Genomic DNA, 26,446 nt, shown 5'->3' with positions numbered 1-26,446 from the left:
GCTCACTGCCACTGATCAGAGGTTGCTTCATGCTGTCAAGCATACACTAACTTTTCAACAGGTATCCTGTTTCCCAGCTAGTTTGTTCAGGCTCAACACCTGATCTTACCAGGAGATTCCCCTGTGCTTTCAATGTTTTTTTACCAGTAACCTGCAATGGTGTATAGGCAGCTGAAGAATTCGTGTAAATTCATTTAGAAATGTGTGTGCTACTTTTCCAAGTGCTACAGACTATATTTTGCAAGTGTAGAAGTTGCACAGCTCTGTTCTGACACAAAAGAACACTAATAGCCTGGCAAGAACAGCAAGGGATACTGCAGGTACAGCCAGCTCCTCCCAGGAATAGGGTCTCAACTGCTCACTAATCCTTTATCTGCATGGCTGCCTCCCCACCTTTAAATACCACCTGGTACATCCAGCTGCACATCTGCTCAGTCAGCTGGGGTCCAGGGGTCCTAGAAGAGGGAGAAGCATTTGCTGCCCACAGCACCATATTCAGAGGACACTGACACCAGCTGAAAACCCAGAGAAGGGACTTGGCTTACCAGGCACAGCACCAAGATGTCGCAGGATGGATCCTGTATTATTAGGAAGGACTGTGAGGTTCCACCCATGCCTGTTTGAGGGGTGACACAGAGGGAGACACAGTCAGTGCACATTCGCAGTGCCAACACTCCCAGTGCCAAGCTGCCCTGCTGTGCGCTCTGCTCAGTTGTTGCCTCTGAGTGAGGCAACAAAGAGGATGGATTTGGACCTCTTACCTTGAAAATGGTTCAGATTTTCCCACAGGAAAACCACTCCCGTGGGTGTTGGTATCTACTTTTCCACAATGCACTGCTACATGGCAATCTTTCTGTTCCACTATCCGCCAGTATTCTTGCTGTGGTAAGAGAAAGCAGTAATGCATTTTTAATTCGCTGAACAAGGTATCTCTCATTAAAATATAAACCCCAGAAATTTACAAGGTTTTCATGACCTCAATGCAATTCAACATAAAATATTGCTTAAAAATAAGAATATAAATAATTAAAAGTCACAATAAGGCAGACAAAATTTAGATCCCCTTAGTTTCTGTGTTTCAGCACATGTCAGATTAAGAATTCTTTCTCTTCCTCAGTTCAACACCTTTATTAAAAATGTTCCAAGAACTTTAAAAAAGGAAGAATCAGCACCATGTCTACTTGATCATTTTTTCAAAAATCCAAACTAGATAGCCTTAAACTGATTACAGAAATTCTTGAAAGTCAACTATCCTGAATCCCCATACTCAGTGTCCTGAAATAAAAACCTTTACCACCCCTTGAGCTGGCCTCACCTCTACTTCATCTACTGTAGGCTCCTTTGTGAAGCACATGTTCATGATATTTCTTGCTGTTCGGTAGAAGGTTGTTAAAGAAACAGACCTACCCTGTGGAAAAAGAAAATAAAATTAAAAGTGAAAATGAAAAAGCACGCCTACATTCCCCCATGTCTTCACCCTTTTCCTTACAGGCTCGATCCCAGATGACAACACAGGGAAAGAGGACAAAGTCTCCAGAAGAGGTATGGGTCTAAAGCTCATTTTGTTGCTGAGAAAATACCTCAAAAGATACAGGAATTCAATCACATGAACTTCCCAAACTCACCATGTAAAAAGGCCAACTGAATGTTCCCAGAAGGAACACTGCTTTGTCCAGCACAACACTCATTGTTTGATAAATACAGAGGATGGACATGGCCCAGCTTCCTATGACAAGTTGCAAAGACCCCAGTAGGCAGCCAGTCAAATCCAATACATTATCCAGGGACCATGTGGCCATGATCTTTATGTACAAGGAGCAGGCAAAAAAGACTTAGAGAATTCACAGAAATGCTCAGCATCAAATGTATGTGGTGGAGGAGGGTCACAAAAAGCAGAGTTTGCCAGGATTACAGGATTACTGTAATCACTTGCTTTCAAAAACTAGTTATGCTCCACTCAATAAAAGCAGTTCGAATGCCAAGGAACCAAGACCTGTTATTATAAGGTTAGGAAAAGTAAAACACAGTAAAATTGCTGAATAAGTGCATTCTTTCTTGGCACTGCTGCAGGAGCTGGACAAGAAGAGGCTCTGACTTGGTTTTCTGCTTGAGCTACCGCCAACTTTCCATGCACCTGCTTTCCTGCACACCTACACTACCAGATGCTTTGGGAAGCATTGTCTGATGGCTTTGAAGGCAAGAGCACGAGAAACCGCTTGCTTCCTTTCAGCTCTGACATCGTGGTGTGCCCAGACGAGAACACCTCTGTTGCCTCTGCTCCAGGGCAGAAGGAAGATGCTGGGAAGCTGCTTGCTGAGAGCTGGCAGGCACCACAAAGTCTGAAGGCACAGCTGCAGGCAGTGGAGTACAAAACCTCTTTGCTCCCTCACCAGATCCACTGCTCCTTCCCACTCTGGCCCCTGACCGCTCATCTGAGCAACCACAGATTTACAAACTCTGCATAAATGAGTTTTATTATTTGGACTGTTACCGTTCTAGTTTTTCAATTATGAAACAAATCTGCCAAACCACCTCAGCCTTTTCTTGTGTTTAATTTATTTAATAACTATGTCCAAGAGTAAACTAGAAAGAACTATAAAAGCAGCTTTCCCCCAGAGGCCAAGTCTATCACTCTGCTCTTACGGTTTTAACGTTGTCACTTCTTAAATTGAATGCTGCATAATTAGCTTCAGCAAAAAAAAGTTTGTGAAATGCCCGGGGCCTGGGGCACTCTGATTCCCATAAACTTCAGAGCTGGATTCTCTGTGATCCAATAAGCAATTTCCTTCATCTTTTAATGCCCTCGTGAATGGTTTATTGAGGCAGCCTTTTACAACAAAACCTCTTGTAAAGCGCAGGGCCCGCACCAAGTCACCGCGCTCGGGCGCAGCCTGCACCGGGGGCAAGCCAACACTGCAGCAGCTGCCTCCTTTCAGTTACTTGCCTCTTCCTCTCATCTTATGCAGAAAAACAAAATTAAGGCCTCATCTTCCAAGATTAGCCATGTCTTTCCATTTTTCAGATAGACAAGAAAGAAAACAGAAGTATATAGCAAGGAAGAAAAAAGAAAGTGGAAAACTGGAATAGTTTAACCCTTTAAATTCGCATATACCCATTACTTCCTCTACCAAGAATTTAGTATCTTTTTCAGTCTCCTAAAAATTGTAAAAAAATTAAATGGCTGAGGGTTTTTTCTGTTGTCTGTTTTTGCTGTTTGGTTGTTGCTTTTAATCTGAGGAATCTTGTAACATTTTCTAATGCCAGCACAGAAAATAATTTAAAATGCTTTAATGGAGCATTCTAACCAGAACACAAAACACAGAATTGCTGAGGAACAAAATACGCTCTCCAACACCCTGAAAAATATCTCAGCAGTTCAACAACTGTCTTAGCTGCTTCAAGCTACCAAACAGAGACAAGAGGAAGGTTTAAGAAAAGAAATTCCTATTTCCTCCCCTCATTCTTCTCACTTCTGATTCAGGGACCATGAGAGCCAACCCAGGGGGACCATCACCACCACCACCAAGCCTGGAGGGAAGGCACAGAGAAGGATGCTGCAATGCTATGAATGTTAAAGACATTAAAGCAAACATAAATATGAGCTGAAAGCAGATATTCCACAATAGCCACAGGTGGGAAGGAGGGGCTGCTATTAAGTGGAGTAAGAAAATGCCAAGTCCCTCCCTGGGTGAAGAGAGCTCAGCATAGGATTTCCACTATGGTTTTATGGGAGAGCTGGCAACACTCGCATTGTGATTTCTTCTGTGTGTCCCTCTAATGAGTCTGCTATATGCCTTCAGTTTGTTCTGTATGGAAACACAAACGCTGCTTTCAGTCAGCACCGTAAAAGATTTTTAAAATATTTTCAGAGCTAAAACTGGGGAAAGAGGAGTGAAAGTCTTGCATCAGAGCCTGCTTTGATGTCAGCAGTTTACTTCACACACTTAGAAATGACAATATTTTAATCATCAGGTAGAAAAGCCACTTACTGAAGAGTAAAGCAAGCAAGCACGGCAGCCTGCAGCACACACTTAAAAGCACAGCAGGCCTCACAGCCTTGGAAGGAGAGACACTGAAAATAATTTGGGAGTCCTGGCAGAAAGTCAGCCTAACACAAAGGAGATTTACTCTAACCTTGACATGTGATACAGTGGTAACTGCTTCTGGAAGACTGGATGTCTCTTGCTAAAAACGGCTCAAGCATGTGCTGACTGTAGAAATTACTGTGAGAAACCCTAAATGTATGGCCTCTTCACAGTCTGAAGAACAGACTTTATGGCCTAAACTGGACTACAGCCATATGATTACCATGTGCTCCCTCCAGCCCTCAGGATATTGACCTAGGCATCTTTCACAGAGATGGGTTTGTTGGGTTTTTGTTTTGTTTTGGTTTATGTGTGGTTTTAATTAGAAATCACAGTAGCAATGTGCTTTAAAAAGGAACCATTACAATCCCATCATCTGTGGAAACTGTAACAGGAGGGCAGGTTCTGTTCATGAAATTCGAATTTTCTCAGGAACACCTTATTAGGTAAAGAACACTCCTCCATCCACAAACACAGGATTAAAAGTTTCATTTGTTTCATTAAATGCCACGAAGCACTCTCTGCTTACAACTGATGCCAGCAACACCTTCCCTCAGTCTTTTAAAGTCTAGTGATGAACAACAGCAATTTTACCTCTTGTGGGCTTCCCTGGTGCATCAAGCCTGATGCATAATTTCTCTGTCTTGAGGCTTGCTCTAAGTGACATAACCAGTATTAATGCATTAGTCCTCCTACAAGGCTTTACCCTGACTGCTGTGAAAGTGAAGTTTCATTCCTCTGTTTGCACTCAGGCTGAGCAGGCATCCCACAGGGTGCTCCACAGCACGGATTTCTCCAGAAATCCACCAGAGATTTGCTTCCCTCTGCCTTCTCCCCAGCCCATCACCTGTGACAGCAGCTCCCAGTCTCTGCACTACAGAGAACGTGACATGGGATCAAAACAGGCAATCCCCAGTGTCTGGGAAGCTGCTGGTCCCACAGTGGACAACCCAAGGCATCCTCTGAGTGGCTCCACGTGCTGCAGCTGCTTTGGTGGGTGGGGAGAGCCCCGGCCCATGGGCTCAGTGATGCTCCTCTCTAACAGCCTCACATGCTCAGGACAAAAGTATTTCTACCTGGTATTGTCCGACTCAGACAGGGTCTCATGCTCCGAGTACTGCTAGTGCTTCTTTTGGTGAACAAGCAAAAATTCTGGGAGCTCTCTGCCTTTTGGGGTTAAGGCCTGGTAGTCAGCAGACTCAGGATGGTTATACCAGCTACACTTTGCTTGCTTTTTTTTTTTTTTTTTTACTTCCTAAATCCGATTGGGATACTTCTCATAAATCCCATTATTGCTTTTTGAGTGACTTTGTATCTACTGAACTTTGAAGTGGGACTTGCACTGGAAAAAAAGAAAAAGGCATTCCCCCACTAAGTTGGAAGTTGTTCATTCAGAAGTCAGGGTAAGGTGTATCAAATTTTTCATTTAACCATCATTAAGCACAGGATATTAAGAACAGAAATGACACTTCACTATTCACAAAAGCTGCTGTCATTAGATAAGCCTCTCTCCAAGGTCAGCATAGCAAAGAGATTGCTTTTCAAAGGTGGGACTGAGGCCAGAGTCCCCAAGAAAAAGACTCTTTGGGCTGACAAATCATAACAGGCCACAAAAGAAAACTGAAGCTAGCTTTTAACGCCCAAGTCATGAGCTCATGCAGTCCCTAAATAGCTTAACAATAAGTCATTTTGGGCTATCTGGCTTCATTTCCTGGTGATGGAAGTGAGATTGGAAGGGGAAGAACAGCATATTTCTTTACTGGGCACGGACGCTCAATGCTGTATTTCTCTCAGAGTGCGGCTACGCCATTCAACACAACTCAAAATTGCACTGTGAGTTGCAGTGCCAAGTCCTGCTCCAGAGAAGGAGACTGCCAAATAAAATACAGTGAAAGAGTCAGCATTCCTTTGTAAATGGATATACTTGATATGTGGAGGACTAAGCATCCATGTGACTCTTTAGTGCTGAGCAAAGTCTGGCATCGTGGATGAAAATATTGTTTGCATTTCAATTTGCCCTTTCTAAATGTAGTAGTATTTCTAGTGATGTTCGTTTTGATGTGCAGCACTACTTCACTCAACAAGAGATTTGCAAGGAGCAGGAATGAGAAAGCAGAACATTACTTTAAATGTCACTAGAAAATGAAAATACAATCTGTGTCTGCAAGGATAATTGGGCAGAGATATTCAGGGAACCTCTCACAAGGAGATGAAGGGGGGCAGAACCCAGTGCATCTTGTTATGACAATAATGCCTCCCAGCTTTTCCAGACATCCTGCAAGAGCCAGGCATACCAGGATAAAGCCACCAGACTGCCTGGCCATGATAACTGCTGCCGTGGGGATGTCACTGCAACTCATCAGCTCCCCTCAGACAGCTGGGTGTGCACCCAGACACCACCCACACAACAGCATCAGTGGCTCCACAAAACAGACCAGGCAGAGCCAGCCTCATTACCTTGTATATACACTTGTGTAAGTCGCTAAGAACTCCATCCTCCTCCTCCTCCTCGTCATCCTCCTTCGTGGTCTCCTTTTCCTGAGCAAAGAGCCGCCGCCTGCCCGTCTTCAGTGGGACATCGACCTCTTTTAACTTGTTGCGGAAGCCATTTTTGTGAACCACGCCATTGATGAGTCCATTTTTGGGCTCAAACCGGGGCAAGGAATGGAACTTGTAGGCATTCTCTGAATGTCCCTCCAAAGGTCCTTTCCTCTTCTCCAGGATTTCCTTTTCCAGCAAGACCTCCTTCTCCAGTTTCTTGTGCTCCTCGGGGGAGAGGGAGTCATAGGAGAGCAAGTACTGGCAGTAGGCTTCTTGTAGCTTGGCCAGCCTGTCCTGTGCAGTTTTGGGGATGCGCAGCATGTCTGCCAGCTTGTTCCATTTCTTGAGGTCAGTCACTTGCTGCATCCCCCCCATCTCGTTGATCAGCTGGACGAAGCAGGCCAGGTCGAGCTCGCAGCCTCCTGGGGTCCAAATGTGCCAGGCAGCAAAGGAAGGGAAGGGGAAACACAGAAGCAGGTTAGAAAAGCTGTGGGCAGCTCAGGTCAAATGAGCTACCAGGCTGTACACACAGGGGACATGACAGCTCCAGGCACCTGGGCACCAGAGCAGAATTGTCCCTCTCTTATATGCCTCCTGCTAAAGAGAGGCATTCACCACTGTTTTGCCAGCTTAATTCATTCACAGGCCATATTCTGCTACTTGCAACAGCCCTCCCTATGATTCAGTTTACTCTCTTCCTTGAGTTTCATGTCCTTCTCTGCTCAGAGCACCCCAAGCTATCTCCTTGACGTGCATCTGTGCCCTGGTCATTACCCAGCAGCTGGTCAGGTGAGAGCTGCCCACCTCTGCAAAAGCCCACACCCCATCATCCACCACCAGTCCCACATCTGGTTCGTATCAGGAATAAAAAAAAAACAGTGTCAAGCTGGGGCACTGGCCATCAGAAAGACATATACCTATCCTTTCTGGAGGTGAAATAACAATTATCTAATATCTGCACAACACCTTGAATGAAGTTAGTATTTAAAAGGAGCATAGTAACATTATTAATTTCACTACAAGTAATAAAATCCATATAAAAACCAAAGGGAGGCAAGGGGTTGTTTGGGGTTGGAGCCTGCAACTGCATAAAAGGTTCCAGACACATTATTCTTCCAGTCTGAGGCCATCCATATTTTATACTTCATTCTGGTTTTGTATGTTTTAAGATGACTAGCACATTTCACACTCCACTCAAATAAAAAAAAAAAAAAAGGGGAAAAAAAAAAGAAAAAAATGGATTATACAAACTGCAGCATAAAAAGCAGCCAAATGGATGAGGAACAATAAAAGAAACATCATAAATACTCTGAAAGCACAGAAATAAATCATCAGTGGAAAGAGTGAAGAAACAGCCCAAAGACCACCTACAATTCAACAGGGCGCTGTTCAAGGAAAAAAGAGAATTAATACAAAACCAGCGTCAACATCTCTGCCGCCACACTGTCTCCCCTTTGCCTTTTTCTTTGAGGAAAGTAAAGAGCCATTATGCCATAGCCATTTCCAAGCACTCAGAAATGCCACTGCAACAGAGGAGGGCAAGAAGCAGAATTATGGTAAATATTTACTGCAGGATGCACAGCTACGTCATCTTAACTCTTATCATTTTGCCTGCTAGCACAAGCAGGATTACTTTTCTCAAACTACCCTGTGCTGCATCTCAGATGCTTCAGTGCTGATTCCAGTGTTCCTCCTTCCCTCTGCTTTCCCCTCTCCCACCACTTGTGCAAATCCAGTGATGAGGGAAGCTCAGCAGTGTAAACCTGCATGCAACATTTTGGGACAATGGCTGTGACTAAGGCAGAGCAGCACCAGAGGCTGCTGACATTTACACTGCCCACACAGCACAAGGCGAAGGTGTTTGGCTGCAGACAAAACCAAGCATAAGGCTTTGAGTAGAATATGATAAGGGCGGAGGCAGAACCACAAGGCAGCAGATTTATCCTATTTGGGAGTCCCAAATATTCCCAAATGCCCATTTGGGAATGGGGTGGAGAAGATTTTAAAAAGGTCTTGAAGCTGAGAAAAAGTAAACACCATTGAGAGAAAAAAACCAAAATGAGTTTGGAAAGTTTTCGTTCTTTCCTTTTTAATGTTCCATACATAACGCAGTAAAAAAGTAACTTCCAAGATGGCTTCTGTTCCTTTTTTGGTCAGTGGTTTCTAGGTGCAGGCCACAAATTAGCTGAGGGTGTAACTCAAGATAGCTTTTCATGCCAACAGATTCAGCAGTCTACATGAAGTTGGGTAACATACTCCTAACTTGGAGAGAAGTGTGGCCCAGATTTACCATTATATGTTTTCTCCAGCACACACCCACTTTAAGGTCCTAGTTTCAGCACTGTTGAAAATTCAATTTTCTCCCGCATCATGGAATGATCACTCATAATCAGTCTGCAATATTAGAGCTCGAGTAGCACTTCATTCAACCAGAGCCTAAAGCTAAGGTTTGCAAAATGCTCTCAATTATAATTCCATTTCACACAGTCATAACTTTTGGAAGCATTTATATCTTAGACTGATGTTTTCCAGGATCAACCTAAGCTTGCTGCTTAAACTTTCCTTGAAAGACTGAAGGAAAAAAAAAAAAAAAGAAGGGAAAACAACAACAGCAAAAGAGTTCTAAACTCTTTAAAAGCACCTATAGCAAAATGGCTTATTAGGAGATCCAGCACATTATACAGAGGTAGTGTTGAATTTTATTTTTTTTTAATTGCCTTAATTTTCCTAAGTTAGGAATACTTTTAAGTTGCTTAGTGAGCAAGCTCATTTTTAAGAAAATCTTAAATCTTCAGGTATGCATTTAATACCAAATGCTGGCACTAAATGAGCCATTGGCAAAAGTCCCATTTACTTCAATGGAAATGTGATTTAGCCCAGAGAGAAGGGCTATGTATGGAGGTATACTTAAATAAGTGTGCATTTATCAGCACAGATTATATGTTTCTTGATAGAACCAACAGATTTTTCCTCTTTGTGCACTGATGAGCTCCTGCTTTTTTTCTCCATTTTGTTTCGATTTTAAACACAGGATAGGTGGGAAATTAACTGCAGAAAGGATACATAGGATGCAAATTTGTAAGAGACAATTTGTTTGCTCTGGTTATATGGCACCCAGCAGAATAGAATCCTTGCCTATTCATTAGGCTCTTAGGTGCTTAAATATTACAAATAATTAACAGTAATGCCATCTTAATGCCGAGTTAAGGTATTTCATTAAAAAGTTAACATTGTTCCAGGAACGTTAATCGAGCTGTCTTGCACATTTTCTTCTCTCTCTTGCCAATGTAAATGTAATTCATTATTCTTTTCTATTAGCATACAACCATTGCATACATTAGGCATACAAAATGTTCACTTATTGCTGCTTGAGTGATTTTAATTTTCAGATTTCCTTGAACGTTTTTACACGGTTATTGCAACAAAGCGCTAACCCCTCGTTTCCTCCTTCTTAAAATTTTGTTATTTCTCTGCTGTGCCCTGCATCAGTTCACCATAAAGTCTGCAATCATTTTGTGTGCTTTTATGCATTTTCTCCCCACTTACCATATGTGATATAAAATAAAGTTTAAAAAGGAGGAGGCGGGGGGAAGGAAGTGTTGTGAATCGTTTAAACAGAAAAGCGTGTCCTTTAATCCAACCAGTGCCGAGAGCTGCCTCGGACGGATAATGCCTCAAAGGCAAAACTCTAGCCTGGAGTTGCAACATGCAGGTCCTGTGAGCTCATGACTCAAAACACCTTGAAAACAAAGGGAAGAACTAACAAAAATCAAAACCACACCTTTCTTACTATGCGGTGGCTGCAAAGGCAGTAGAGATGGAGACAGCTCATTCAACAGTTCATTTGTATGCTGCTGTTGTCACGTTTTTACAAACTATTGTCACATTTTTGTCACGTGTCATATCTGACAGCAGACCATAAACCAAGAATTCTGTTAAATAAGTGATTCTCACTCAGGCATTAGCCCTGGCAGACACCTGCTGGGAGAAATAATGAAACCTCCATTTTGCAATCAACTACATTTTACTGCCTATTCTTGACACTTAATGGTTGTTAAATGTCAGCAGGTCACTGCAAATTTGTGATTTTAAGTGTCTGAGTACCCAAACACAAGTCAGTTCTGAGATATTTTCTTTCCCCTTTGGTTAAATGCTTTTAAAGGAAGAGGCGGGGAGAAAAATGTATGAAAGCCTGGCAGCATTGCAACCTGTTAGGAAAACATCTTTGGAAAGGTTCAAAAATATTCTGAGACAACCTTTAAAACAAGGCTATCAATATACACAGTCGCACTACCCACATAAGTAAACAGCAGAGAAAGAAGAAGATTCTGAAACAACCTACCTGCATCGTGCCTGGCCAAAGAAAAGAGAGAGATTCAGAGCTCTGCAGTGTTGATTGAACAGGGGTTTGGTTAAGCATAAAGACAAACGGAGCATAAAGTTGTATATGGACACCGAGAAGCAGCGGCAAAAGGCCAAGGAATCACAGCCCTTACCTATGAGTGGGAGTTCATCCATGGTAATGCCCTGAGATTTGAGGTGCTTCTTGATACAGGCCAGCCGCTGCACGTTGGGTCCCCAGCGCCTGCCTAGCTTGTGTATGTGCTGAATCTGTGTCACAAACCGCATTTCATCATTTAGCTTGCACTCAGGTCTCCAGTCTGAAGGAGGAATCACCCTGCACATCCCATACTTCTCTACCTGAGCTCGGACTGACTCAATGTATATCAGTGGGTCATGAAATTCCTTGGTGGAGGGCCTAAGGATGGGAATCTCCCCCAGCATCCCCCACCCAGACTTACTACTGCCCTTTTCGTGCTTTCCCATTGAGTCTTGTGGCTTGTGCAAGGACTCCGCTTGAGAGGTAGAACGATTTTCACAGGAGGCATTTTCAGTTTTGCCATGTGCTTGTTTCCCTGGCGTACTCTTTCCAGCAGTGGCTCTTTTCGGCCTATTTCTTTCCAAACTCTTCTCTGGCACTTCCTTTCTAAGGTGTCCATTCAGCAAAGGCTTTTCTACTGCTGCCTTTTTGCTGGCAGCTTCTGCCAAGTTGACGGCCCCTTTCATTCTCTTGGTGGGCGACTGTATTTTGTCTATGTGACTAGTCTCTTCCAGCCTCCTCTTCGAATTGCGCAGCCCCTCCCTTAACTGTCTCCCCACCTCCTTAGTGCATGTCTTTTGGTTCAACTTGCCATTGACTTTTACACCATTAACAGCGGTATTGTTAGACTTGGATGCTCCAAGGGATAGCACCTGTTTGCGGGTTTTTGCATTGCTACTTTCTATTTTCCCTGAGATTGTGTGGTTGACAGGTGAACTGGGTTTGTGGTGATTTAGTTTGGTTTCCTTGACCAGTTCTTTCTTGGCTTTGGTGTATGTGACAGTTCCCTTTGTCACTGTTGCAGTGTACTTCACAGTTTTGGACGGTGAAGGTCTGACTTCTCTCATCTTTTTGGCACTGGCTGCATTTGCACTCGGAGATGACATTCGAGTGACCCCGTTGACTTTAGAAACCTGAAATGCCAGAAGTGTTGTACGAGGAGCAGAAGGAAGGAAACACAAAACAGAAAAGTAAATTAATAATGTGACCACTCAGTCCCGATTTCCCATTTGCTGGACAACCATATTCTCCAGTCCCAACACCTGGCTCCGTCATACAATCTTCATATAATGGTTTGCACACAGGCAAAAGAGGAGACTAGGCATTTCTAATAATAAAATAAAATAAAAATTTGGAGGTTTTTTTTATTTACCAGAAAGCCCCCAGTCTTGCCTTCAGAGGTTACAAAGCCTTTGGCATTAGGAAGACTGAGGTCCCTTGCCTGCACTACCCCCTCCCTTGTCTACCAGAAACACGGACAGTCTGATTTGCAAACTAAAACCTTTATTACCTCTTTTTCTGGCCTTCCAGACACTCTCTCTCTCTCCCCCCCACCCAACCTTCCTTTACATGCACACACATTTCACTACTTCTTAGCAGGCAAAATAGGCAGCATGTATTATCTACTCTAACTGGAATCTGCACATTTGCAAAAAACACACCGAGATTCAAATCAATTTACCTTCTATCCATGCATACATATAAAAAGAGATGTGGCACACATTATGCACCAAACAGATCAGCACGGCCATGAAGGATCCAGTCTGTCATACATATTACATTTTGGGCAGCATGCTGTTGCTGAAGTTGATAATTTGAAATTAAAAAACGCATACCGTAGTCCAATGTAATTTTTTTCTTAAGTTTGGTATATGTGCAATTTTGCTGACACATATTCTATTAGTTCATATTGTGTCAATGCAGATTAGAATTGCTGGACTCTGCTGCTTTCTGTTAGACATTTAAACCCAGTTATGAGACTAGAATTTGTATTTGAACTGAAAGATGTGTTAAGGACCAAAAGCAACCCCCATCTACAAAGGGAATTGAGACAGCTCAGCACTGCCAAAGCTAAACCCCACTACTAAAAAAACAAAGCTCAAGTTCAAAACTGAAACAAATTTCAGCATTTACACAACTTTATACATTGACATCTCACCTCCTTAAATGACTGTAAGCACAGAAAAGCACATCCAAAGTCAGAAACATTGCTAAAAGAGCTCAAAGTGAAAGCATACGGTACAATCACCCCTTATCAGCACTCAGGTGAATAACACCATTTCCTGGAGAGTTGTAACACTTTCTCCTGTGGGATTTTGAAATTCTTGCCAAATCATTAAGCATGGAAGCTTCTCTCAAATAAATGCAAGAACTGCAGTCACTTATATAATAAAGATGGTATAGGGATCAAATAGAGGCTGCTTAAAATACTGTGCTATGGTCTTGCATGCAGTGACTTGTGGAAGGGGAACTGGAACCTGAGGATTCTGCACACACACACACACACGTTTATGGACATTTTCTCCTCTGCACTCCAGAAACTGGAGCAGGAGTAATGATCTTTTAAAAACCATCCATATTCTTGTCCTTCCTGTGCTTGAAAGGTAGAAACACTTAAGGAAAATCCAGTTAACTGATGACATGAATTTTTACCTTGAGCTTTTCAAAGATGTATGAGGTATCATATGGAAAGCAAACAATTACAAACAGAAATGCATTTACCCATTTCCCTTGAAATTTAAGCAGTATTCCATACTTGAAATGAAGGCCTGGATTTAACTTTCACAGCACTTTTTCATGCTGCAGAACAAACATGGGTAGAAAGCTGCTGAGACGTTGCCTCTTGCAGCAGTCACAACAAGCGCTGAACATCCCTGGATTTATAAATAGCTAGGAACATCGATTACAGATTTCAACTAGACTAATAGAGAAGAATTGATTGAGAACTGGGAGGGGAAGGTAATTTGGGTGACAATGATCATAAAATAGGTTTTCATTTCTAAGATGTGATGACAGTAGAGAAAGGACAACAGACTTCAAAAAATAACAAAAACCAAACAACCAACCAAACAAACAAAAAGCCAACAAAACCACCCAACCATAAACAAAACAGAAGAAAAGAAAAATCTACCTGAAAATATCAAAACCAAAGCAATTTCCTCTCAGAGGAAAGGCATAAAGCACAGGCCATTATGGCTGTTCATGAAGTTCTCTAATGACTGGAAAATTAGAAAATGATCACAGTAAAAAGTGGTAACACAATTATGTGACTAAGGACAACTATATAGGAAAAGAAAAAGCACATATTAAAATCCGAAAGGCCAAGGAGCTAAAGAAACTTCAGTTAGCAAGAGACTAAAAGAGAAAAAAAAAAAAAAAAAAGTAAATACCTTAAAAATACAAGATAACAAACAATGGATGAGATAAAGCACCACACAAGGAAGGATAACAAATAGCCTGACTAAAGTGTTCCTGCTTCTTTTGCATTAACCTTCACCAGAAGTGCCACTGACTGAATATTTATTGGATACATAACATAATCCATTTCAGCAAAAAGGCTAGGATAGCAACCTCAGTCAGGTAAAAGATACCTGGAAATAAGCTAGGAGCAGACAGAGTCTACCTAATTTCAAATCCTAAAATAAGTGTACAACAAATCATCAAACAGTTAATTTGAAAACACACAAATGATTATAAAATAATATTAAAAAACCAACAAAATCTACCCAGGGTTTTGCCAAAATAGCAAATCAAACAAATTTAGTCATCTTCTGACAGACACCTGGCTGAGAAGGTAAAGAAGCACCGCTGCTTCCTCAGGATTCCAGACACTGTCCCCTGGGACATTCCATCAAACTCCTGAGACACATCTCAGACATTATTACTCCAAAGTGGCTTCACAAGGGACTAAGTAAAGGCATCCTCAAGAAAAGTTTTCATTGTTATAGCTCACTATTGTTCTGGGAGGGCATTTCATGTGTCTTTCTGCAGGGACTTGGCTTTGCCTTGGTTCTACCAAGTATTTTCATGATTGTAAAATCTGACAGTGAAACACACCTGGAAGGAAGAGGCTGTAATCACTCACAAGACAAGACAAAAATCAAAAGCACTCCTGAAGAACCTATTTCAGAACATTTCTACCATAAGAGGAAGTGCTGTATTTAGGAGGCACAAATCATATACATGCAGGGGAAGAATAACATTTGGGGACCGCAGCAATGGCAATACAAAGCGCACAAATCCCTTTCTGAGACCTATTAATTAGGATGTTGAAAACAAAGGGTAGGAGCACAGGCTTTCCCTAAGGAAAAATTTTATGAGAAAAATTTTGATAGAGGAGCAAGTCTAAAAAAACACAAAGTGCTCAGGTATTTGGAAAATAAGACTCTTGATGAAAAGCCATGGGATCTGGTCTTACTGTGAAAGAGATCACTATGGGATAACTCTGTAACAATCTTCTGATGCAGAAGGAGCTCTTCTGGAAAGAGACAGTAAATGTTCTTTCCATGTTCACTGGGAAAAGTAGGAGGAAAAATTCCCTTTAGATGTCTACAATGATCTGAGGCACAACTAGGAAAACTTGCTCATTAGTAGAAAAGGAAAACACTGGAAGAAGCTGTCAATGGACATTGTGGAATCTCCTCTACAGAAGGTTTTCAGAAGGTTTCAGGAGGCTATAGCTGTATTACTGTGCTGCCATATATAATCAAGAAAAAAACCTCAGTGTGAGCATTCAGGCTGCATGGAGGCACCTTGTCACTCCAGCTTGCTGATGATTTTTTCTGAGGAAGTTGTGACCAGAAGTCTGAAGAGACACCCAGGCACTTCTGCAGCAAGAGCTTGTGGCACAGGGACTGAGAACAGACCACAGTAAAGTGCTCATGTAAAAAGGCAATATCCTCATAGCTTCTCCTGTTCAAAGCAAAACATGTCATGAGCACCATCAGCTTTAAGATACAACCTCCAATCTGAGATGGTAAGCACAATATTTTGAATTTTTATTCAAACTTACCATGGAGTCCAACCATTAACCCAGCACTGCCAAGTCCACCTCTAAATCATGTCCATAAGTGCCATGCCAACAGATCTCTTCGACACCTCCAGGGATGGTGCCTCAATCACACCCCTGGGCAGGCCGTTCTAATACCTGACCCCACATTTTCAGCAAAGAAATTTTTCCTAATACCCAATCTAAACTTACCCTGGTGCAACTTGAGGCAATTTTCTCTGGTCCTATTTCTTGTTATCCAGAGGAAGAGGTTGAACCCCACCTGGCTACACCATCCCTTCAGGCACTTATAGAGCAATAAGATGCCTCCTGAGCCTCTTTTTCTCGACGTTCAATGCCCCCAGCTCCCTCAGCTGCTCCTCATCAGACTTGTGCCCCAGACCCTTCCCCACCTCCACTGCCCTGCTCTGGACCTTCTCCGGACCTTCTCCAGCCCCTCAAAGTCTTCCTTGTGGTGAGGGGCCCAAAACTGAACACAGCACTCGAGGTGTGGCCTCACCAGTGCTGAGTACAAGGAGACAATCACTGCCCTGCTCCTGCTGCCCACACTGTTCCTGATACAGGCCAGGATGCCATTGGCCTTTTGGCTGCTTGGGCACAGACTGGCTCTTGTTCAGCCACTGTCGACCAGCACCCCTGGGTTCTTTTCTGCTGGGCAGCTTTCCTGCCTCTCCAGATCCCTTGCAGAGCCTTTCTACCCTCAGCAGATCAATGCTTCTGCCCCCTTCGTGTCGTGTGTGAACTGACTGAGGGTGTCCTCAATCCCCTTGCCCAGGTCACTGATGAAGATGTTAAACAGCACTGGCACCCATACTGAGCCCTGGAGAACACCATGGGTGACCAGCTGACAAATGGATGTAACTCCATTTACCACCACCCTCTGGGCCCAGCCATCCAGACAGTTTTTAACCTAGCTAACACCCATCCAAGCCATGATCAGCCTGTTTCTCCGAAAGAATTGTGTGGAAGGTTGTGTCAAAGACTTTACTGAAGTCCAGAGGGACAACATCCACAGCCTTTCATTCATCAACTAGGTGAGCACCTAGTAGAAATAAAGTGACTGACATTAGCCTTACATGAAAGTCTTGAGCCAAAGGTGAAACTAGGGGTATAAATAATCTTATCTCTGCTTTTCAGCTATGTTCTCAGTTTAGGACACTGACATATAATCATCTTCAGACCACTCTTTTCTCTCCTTAACTGAACACTTGCTCTGCAGTAAAACATGGTGTGACATTTTAAATTTTGTCTCTATTAAAAAAGAAAAAAAAAAAGTGGAAAGCACAGTCTTGCAGCAGTGGGTTTGTTAGATTCAAACTGGTCTACGTACACACCTCTGCATAGCACCTAGGATTCAGCCTCCAAAACCCTACACAAAAAATAAATAACCTCCTAGATAGCAACCACGGTGATAAGCGCAACATTAGCGACACTGACAACAGTTTTGGTGCCAAACAAATCCAAGTTATGCAACTGATCTTGAATTCATTCATAAAAATAGTGCTGTGCTTCTAAGAGTTGTGCAGAGGTAAATTACCATATTAGGCCAAGAGAGGGCCCCATTGAACCACATTTCCTTTGCTCACAACCCTTTAAAGTAGGAATACATTGGAAGATGGGAAAGGAGAAAGCAAAAGAGATAAGGAGCCTGTGACAAGTGCAAGGGCACACCAGAAGAAGAAAGACAGAAAAACAGAAACAGAGAGGACAACAGAAAATCTCTGGTAGTTTCTAGTGTTTCTGCCTTTATTTTCTTTAAGACTTAAAACAAAAACACAGATAAATAAACCATGCAAATGCAGTGATCAAGAAGCAAAAATATAGTGGAAGGAGGAAAAACATGTGGCTGGCACCCTGGGAAAAAATTATCATTTTTTAAATACTGAAGAAGTCAGAGACTCAGGACCAGCAAGAAATTTAGCAACGTCCCATAACTGATAAGTCTACGGTTTTGTATAGAACTAAGGCCTTCTGTCAGGCAAAACATATAATCCACTTTTGATTAGTTAAGAGTCACATGTTCATTAAAATGTGTAAGAAAATACTTATGGCACTGTGGGGGTTGCAGAAGAAAATGTAGGTGCCGAACTATTTTTTAGAAAGAATTAAAAAAAAGAAAAAAAAAAAAGAAAACCCACATCATCTTGACTTAAACCCCTCCTTATTTTATTTTCTGAAGCCTGGGGAGACCCTTGCTGATGTGTCCATGTGGTGTGACTGCTGGTTGTACTGCATTGCTTGTGTGTCGCATAATCAAAAACATTTAATACTCTAGGAAGCAAAACCACTTGGATTGCAGACAAAACTGTTCTACACTTGTCTTTTTCCTTTCAGAACTACCTTCAGAAGCAGCAGCAGTTGACTTTCACAAAAGTTTTAACCAATCCAACTCTGATGATACAACTTTAAAGCATTTCACACAACTGTTCCAGTAGGTTAAAAGAATTAAGAACTGCATTGTTATGTTTTGAGAAACTTGTTAAACACCATGAGCTCATGACAGAGCATGTCACAGCAAGGACCATAAGATACTGGTAATCACAAAAAAAAAAATCCAAAAAGGCAGACATTCACACTGATACCCAGATAAAGGCAAACTGCCATGGCAGAAAAAAGAACTGAAGTCTTACAGAGGTACAGACAGACTGTGAATAGCCTTCAGGATCTCAAATCTGATTTATAAAGTAATACAAAATCAGTGGAGGCATTTCAGGAGAACTTAAACCACCACTGAAACACACAGGATTAAAGATTTCCTCAGCAAGATCATCACTGCTTTTTCTTTTGCCATTTTTAATTTCCAAGCTTGTGATTCAGAGGTGCCATTTAAAGGCCTTGATAGCCCTCTACAAGATGGCAATTCCAGCTCCATTGAGGACCAGGTCAGCCTACTTAGAAGGAAAACCTTTAGGTGTCAGCAAGTAAAGACTGTCTCCAATCAGCCTGTTGAGAATTCATCACTGCGAAACAACCAACCAATCAACAACAGAGCAACAAATGAACCAAACAGAAAACACAAACAAAAACAAAACCAAACTTCAACCAACCAAAAAAAAAACAAACCCACAAACAAAAACAGGGTGGAAAAAAGCCCCACAAAAAACCAAACCAATGAAAAAAACAACCAAATCAACAGCACCCCATCCCCCAAAAAATCCAAACCCAAAACCCCCAAAAGGCAGAAGTCAGCAAGCTTTCTGTACTGTACTGCCCTGGTCTGCTAACCCAGCCCCAGCCTGAATAAGGACAGTCAAAAGCACTGAAAGACCAGTCTGATAAAGTTTCACACCTGAATTCAAATTAAGTTGAAACAAATCTCTTGCTGAATCTTTTTGCTAGCTTTCAACCAAGTAACATGGAACAGTAAAAATGTCTCCCACCAGGTACCTCCATGGTGAAGGAGACCGTATTTTGGAGCATCTTTATGCATCAGGCGCAACATTTGTCCCAGACTCTGAGGTTTGTGTTGCCCATGTGCAAACCAAGGCACATGAGGGCAATGTCAGGTTCTCCAGAGCACCAGTGAGCCCCTGAGATAAGTCACACAGACCAGCTCCTTCTTCCACATGCTGCCAGCATTGGCACTGTCAGCACAGAGTGCCAGTCAGAAAGGTTTCATAAACATCAGTGGGAACACTTTCCTCTTTCATATGAATATACCAGATAATGAAAAGACAGGGTTGTAAAGCACACTTACGTTATCATACTGACTTCCCATGTATATATTTTTCTTTTTTCAATCACTGAAAATTAACTCCCTGCTGTTTCAGAGCAAGCTTTTAAGGTTTGCCACATTCAATGTACACCAAGCAGTGGAAAAAGCAGCTTAGAACCTTAAAAGCTTTTGTTTCCCGTGTGTCCACAGTAGAGTACAACTTACTATTACCTGTTTCCTTAAGTCCTGAGCCGATCTGTGAAGAGTGTGGTGGTTGTTAGCCGTGAGCCCTTTCGTAGAGGAGCCAGTGTTTGTAGTAGCGTGGTGATTAGCAGCAGCCTGGTCTTTTCGACTCTCAGCCTTATGTTCGCTGTTCCTCTCCTTCCCTGGGGTGGCCTCTTTGCTTTTGTGTTTCTGAGCAGGTTCTTTCTCCTTCGATGATTTGCTGGACCCATTGAAGACTGAGAAGAGAGAAAATCAGGTTATTAAGGGAAAAACAAGAAAAGGAAAACTGTGCCAGACCAAACACTTCATTCAAAACATCACAATTTTCTCTGCACTCAGTGTTGGATATTTAGTGAATGCCTTCTTACATCCAAAGCTAAATCAATACAGAAATAGCACTATTTTGCATATTTCTTTAGATGAACAGATTTACTAAAGTATTTCCTCTGCTTGATAGCACACATTATCTTCAATAGCCAAATTAAAACATACAAGGTATATTACTGTTTTGACTGACCTAGATTTAGAATTCTGGGTTTGATTTTTACTTATGACAGTTTTAATTATCTTTTTTTGCTCTCACAGTGAGGGAATTCTAAACATAACCTAAAGAGAAAAAAGATTTATTTTTATACCAATGTAGAAGAAAGGAAACATTCCATGAAAAAGCATGTTTTGTTTTCGTCAATACCCAAACTGCTGAATCAAACTGACAGCAGTTTGCCTATAGCAGACAAGCTGCAAATAGAAAAAGGTACTTCTGCAAAGAAAGGAAAATATTAAAACCGTTTTGGAACATGTGACATGAAGTAACACTGGGACCTGTGCTGAGCACTGTAACTTTTAAATGCAGGGATAAGAAAGTGTGGAACAGACACATTTATTTTTGTACAATAAATATTATGTGAATGTATATAAGCAAGTTTTGTTCCTGTCTCTCTGCTGAATTTATTTAAGAATAGTCACTGCTCTTGTGTTGTCAGGGAACGTGAAAAGCTGAAGCTAAAACAAACAAACAAAAAAATCGCATCACATTTCTCTGTTTGTTAATTGAAAGTGTGCTGAATTCATGTCAGTGATGTCCCCTCTTTAGTGGAGCACTTGACAGAGGTTCGCAAGGCTTATGATCCAACATCCACAATGGCAAATGCCCTCCTGCCTTTTACTCTTGATTTCTATCTCTGTCTTTCTTTGACATGGTTTAGGAAAGGATGCAAACAAGAAACTTCATAAATACTTAATAGCACAGCTATGTGAAAATCTTATTTATTACACACAACCATTTATTATACACCATCTGTTTGGGAGTAGTAACTAAATACATGAAGTTACTGTTTTCTTGTGAAATGAAAGCCTTTTTTTGTCACTAAAGATTATATTCCTGCAACACATACCATCTTACTTAATTTGTGAAGTTTAGCTGTCCCTACACATGTAGTGTATTAACAGTAGGAGAAGCAGTAAGTAATAAAAAAAGTAATAAAAACCCAACAATCCCACTGGACAGGGATCTCCTACTGAAGAGGGGCAGCTAAGCTGCTGTTGAGCAGGCCCTACTTCCAAACCTTCCCAAGCAGCTATCCAGCTTCCCACAGCTGGAACCCCAGCAAACTATTGGCAAATTCAATTTTCACATCGTTTACCGTATTTTCAGTTCCCTTATCCTATTCAGTCAATCATAAGTGTTGAAGCAGGTTACTTAAAAAAGAAAAAACTGCAATTGCTTTTCCTCCTCTCTTCCTTCCCACTTGCATAAATGGAGTAAGAACGAGAGAAAAGCTGTCAACAGTGGAGTCACCACAAATTTCCCCATGGTTCTGTCACTCCTGAGCTCAGGAGCAACTGGTGCTGCCCAGCCAGCCAAGGATTTCTCAGTAATGTCTGTGAAAATCGCCTAACCCTTTGTATCTCATTTCCAGTGGTGGAACTGATAATGATTGCAAACCCCTCTCAGGAAGTTCATGACAATATATTCATCCTCCTTTGTAAGGAATTCTCACATCAGATGCAAGGTGCTACAGATGCACAAAGCACAACTATTTATTTTTAATAAGACATAGCACAAACAACCAATGGCAGCTTTGTTAATATGTATTTTATCATTTAGAGTGATATCTTCCTTTGAAGGGAACAAACTGTAAATACCGATCTGCTCCTACGGAAACATTCAAATCAGAGATTAATTTTCTGTAATCAGCTGCCACTTTAAAAACTGAAGATTACTAAAATAGAAAACACAGCCAAAAAAGCCAAATTGCGTACTTCTGTGGTTCACCAAATAAAAAAAATTTAAAAAAGAAAAAAAAAAGAAGCAAACATGAGACAAGGTATATTTTATATGCAACAGCTCATTAAATTTAAGTGTCGTGGGAACCCTGCCAGTTTTACCCTCTGAGTAATTATCTTTTGTCTTAATTTGTAAGATTCTTGAAAAGGGGAAGAGAGAAACAGGAGGAAAAAAATGTTCAGTCTCACAGGAAAAGCTTAAAAAGCTTAAGTCTGAAAACACAACAAAGGGAAATGTAGATGCAAAACAGTTTTTGCCATGTTGTCTTATATTTAAACAGTAGATGGTATCAGTTTCTATAAAAATCAGTATTTGTTTCTTCCAACACCTAGATGACCATTCATTATATCCAGCTATAAAACCTTTCTGCAATAGTAGGTACTGAAAATTCACAAACATAGTATGTGAACAAATATCAAAATGTTAGCTTGATTAATTACAAAATGCTATCGCAAGCCAAGCATTTGTGGGGGGGGAATCCCTAAACTATGATTTTCCTCCCATCTCACTAAAAATGTTGAAGCAAGTTATTTAGACAATAAATTTATTTAGTACAATACAGGATTAAACTCCGGCCCCAACAGCTAGTAAAATGGTTCAAAGAAAAAATGTAACACCAAAAAAGGCTAAACCCCCCCCCCACCCCCAAAAATCTCATTTTTGAAGAGTAACTGATAATAAGCCAGCAACACTCACTTCTCAAAAGAAAGAAAACAATAACCCTCAAAAACTCTGCATTATATATTACTGAGACCAAATCTGATTAAACAATGAAATGATTAACTAATTCTTTTGTGTCTTCTTACGAAGCAAATTGCATTCTCCTTCACGTCTGCCAGCTCTTAAATATTTCTGATGCACTCAGAAAATCAGGAAAGGTGTAGGTTGTGCTTTACGAACCCCAGACGTGCTACAGACAATCTGCCATCTTAGAAATTCTAAATCTGACATTCCAATATCCAATGTTCTGTTCCCAGTCACTTTAGTTCCTTGCTGAAGAGTAGTCAATAAAGGTTTCACCCTTGAAGCAATAATTTCATTAGAAGGTAAAATGACAAAAAACCAAGTCCAACCTACACTAGCAGTGAAACTTGCACTCCTGAAGCTGAAATGATATGTAGTTTTTAATTATGATTATTTTATGCTACCTTAACCAACACTGTATTTCCAGTACAGCTTCTTCTTAAAGGTAAGAAGCACTATTAACAAAAAATTAAAAGTGTAAGTAAATTTTTAGTTTTCAGACACTCCAGATAGAATAAATGGGTATCATTATGCTCATATCCAATAGAATGCTTATTCTCAAAATGCTGTGTCCTCCAAAGCTATTATTATTATTAAATTGAAACAATAAGAGTCCCACAGTGAAATACTTGTGGGTCTTTTGGTTAGCAGCGATGATCAAAAGCAAAGAAACTGAACCACTACATTCAAAACTCATGAGCACTGGGGGTTTTTAAACCACTGATATAATTTATGGCAGCAGAGCAAAACCTTATGGCAGGCGTGATCCCCACAGATGCATCACAGCGCTCCCTGCATCAGGGGAACTGGACTCTGGGCACCAATATTCACCCAGGATCCCATACTGGGACTTTGGGGTATTTCATTTGAGACTGTGATAAAGAATCCCTACACAAACCAATACAAACTGCGCAAATTGTGTCTGTATTAGGTGCAGCTATAATAATGTCTAAAAAAATTTGTCTAGTAAAGCCACAGATGTGCTCAATTACTACAGATTAACTAAGCATTTACTACAGGAATTGACACTGCAGTGGGTGATAAACATAATGTGTTTTCAGCAATTTTCGGAAGTATTCCTACAAATTAATTTGCACACAAACACTTCACAGGATACAGCCAGACAGCCATTCAGAAGCTAATTTATAATATGTACAATAATCAGGCTTTCACTGTGGAGGCAGCAGAATTACTGGACTGGGTTCAGTCAGCTATTGACTCCATGGACAAAGCTTTGTTTCCAAGCCCTCCTGGAGGTTGCTCCTGCACCTGATATGCTTTATACTTGAGATAACTGGGGAGGTTTAATATGGCCTGCAGAGTACTGAAGCCTTTTGCTGTGTGCCAGTGTCTGGAAGATGAAGGCACGGACTATACACATACACATGTGCTGCATGTTGCAGAGCTTGTGCTGCATAAAGCAAGTGATTGCACATTCATAAAACCATCCAGAAGAATGAGGGGAGATAGAGGTGAAAGGGAGAAGTTTTGTTTTTAGAAGGAGAAAAGGGAACCTTGCCAATATTGTGAACCCGAGCCAGCTATTCCAGTGCAAACTTCATGTTGTTACATAGATCATGTTTGGGAAGAGCTGCAGTATTAATCAACTTTCTGGCATGGAGTATCCATTACTGTACAAAAACATTCTTGCTCTGGCTTTAATTCAGTTCTAAGTCACTGTGAAAACATTTATGTGGCTCTCAAACTGCGTTAAAGGACCCAGGCAATAATTCTTTTCCCCTCCCAGAGGAACTAAAACAACCTTCTACTTCCATAAAACACAGTATTTTAATACTGCCAATTGTTTTCCTTAAATGTTGGGTATGTTCTGACTTCCATAAATCATTTCCAGGGATAGAAGCTGTCTTCTGGAGCCCCGCAACATGCTCTGCCTACTCAGAGTCAGAAGCAAAGGAGTACTTCAGAAGAAAAGGCTGACACCACATCATATGAAGATACGGTATTGCTGTTTCCACACTTCCCAAGCCCGAATGCAACACCACTCAATTTCTCAGTGGACAACACCACATGAAAATCTCCATAGCTGCATGCCAGCAGGAGTCAAACAGGAGAGGCATGGCAGAGAGGTAACACTGAATTTGTTTTTGACACCATCAATAACACGGCTCAAGCCCTGCACGCACAGGAATATATTGGGCCACCGGGAGAAGCATTATTGGTATGAGACACCGCGCCACCGCTTGTAAAAATTCAATACCAAGTGTCTCGTCTGAGCACAAATTCATTACTCTCACCTAACCATTACGACACAAACAGCATCAAAAGGGTCACTCACTAAGCAGCAAGTCCATACAAGAAGTGTCTGTCTGTTATCACGAGTCTCGCACCAGGATAACAATTCAATTTTTTTTATTTTTTTTTTGAGCAACTTCCAGCTCCCCTATTCTTCTCCACAGGTCATACATCTCGCTACTGAAAATCCGCGAATCCCCAAATGTGTTGTGCCTGATTTGCATATTTAAATATGCAAATTACTGCAAACCGGGTAATTTTCGTGTTACATATTTTTGCAGAAAAATTAAATGTGCAAAAATGTTTATTGCAACAATTACTGGTTCCATGGTCTTTCAACAAAAGGCTGTAAATCATCAAAATAATTGCCTACCCATTAACTATTGCAGCACTCTGCCTGAAATTTTCTCATTCTTTAAAATACATTTTTCTTCTAAATGTTTACCTCTTCAGGATTAGTTTCACTAAAAATGATGTACAAGCCTAAGGCTCTGTCTCATGTACCCACCCACAAATACCAAATTCAGTTAAAACCAAAACTAAATAAAGAACTGCAACCATAAATGAGAATTTTCTCACAGCACACTCAAACAGTAACATATGTAAAAGATGTGCCATTCAAGCCCAAGATACACAAACGCTGCATTGAACTATACCCTGAAATAAGAAAAAAATCTATCTGCGATCTTTTCCTGCATCATCTTTGTACTACTACACATGTAAGGAAATTACTCTGCTAAATTATCCATTGCAAATTGAGAAGTGAAATGTTCTTCTGTGTTTCTGGTGAGTAAGACAGCACTGAAGAAGAGTATACTGTTTCTAGCAATGCTTGCTTACTATGCACTGCTGCCAGGTCTGTTTTGAAATTTGAGCCCCAAGAGGAAAAAAAAAAGCAAAATAAAAAGCATCAGAAGCATCTTTACAGTTTTCTCCCCAGCTCATTTCAGGCAACAGGCATGCAGAGCAGTTTTTATCTCATCATGTTAACAAAATACAGCATGAACCAGCAAACATTTCTGACCCTGTAGGTTTGCTGGCACACTGAAGCTGGTTTACTCCAGTTAAGGACACCAGACACCCTACATGAAGTCTGGTTACAAATAACAATGGTTAATTCTGCTTTCCTGAAAGTAAATTAGAACTTAATTGTCTGTCTCTGGCATCCAGAGACAACAGGACATTCCCTGGTATGCTGGCCCAGATGTACATACCTCTCCACCTTTGAGCTGCTGTGCTGATGTGAGAAATATCTAATTCCCCAATC

General features: G+C 41.3%; 1 protein-coding gene across 1 annotated transcript in view; it reads right to left on the bottom strand.

Moving 5' to 3' along the window:
- The window catches only part of JARID2 (jumonji and AT-rich interaction domain containing 2), a 210,378-nt gene that overhangs the window by 16,444 nt on the left and 167,488 nt on the right, over nucleotides 1-26,446 (bottom strand). The window contains exons 6-11 of the mRNA XM_058830622.1: nucleotides 19,902-20,131; nucleotides 11,123-12,140; nucleotides 6,543-7,048; nucleotides 1,316-1,408; nucleotides 762-880; nucleotides 546-616 (exon numbers count right to left, since the gene is read on the bottom strand). Of these exons, the coding sequence (XP_058686605.1) occupies nucleotides 546-616; nucleotides 762-880; nucleotides 1,316-1,408; nucleotides 6,543-7,048; nucleotides 11,123-12,140; nucleotides 19,902-20,131 (2,037 nt within the window). The remainder of the gene's footprint in view (nucleotides 1-545; nucleotides 617-761; nucleotides 881-1,315; nucleotides 1,409-6,542; nucleotides 7,049-11,122; nucleotides 12,141-19,901; nucleotides 20,132-26,446) is intronic.

This window comes from Poecile atricapillus, chromosome 2 (assembly GCF_030490865.1).
Source record: "Poecile atricapillus isolate bPoeAtr1 chromosome 2, bPoeAtr1.hap1, whole genome shotgun sequence".
In the NCBI taxonomy this organism is placed as follows: domain Eukaryota; kingdom Metazoa; phylum Chordata; class Aves; order Passeriformes; family Paridae; genus Poecile; species Poecile atricapillus.
Note: the sequence above shows the minus strand (reverse complement) of the source record. Positions and strands in the feature narration are given on the sequence as shown.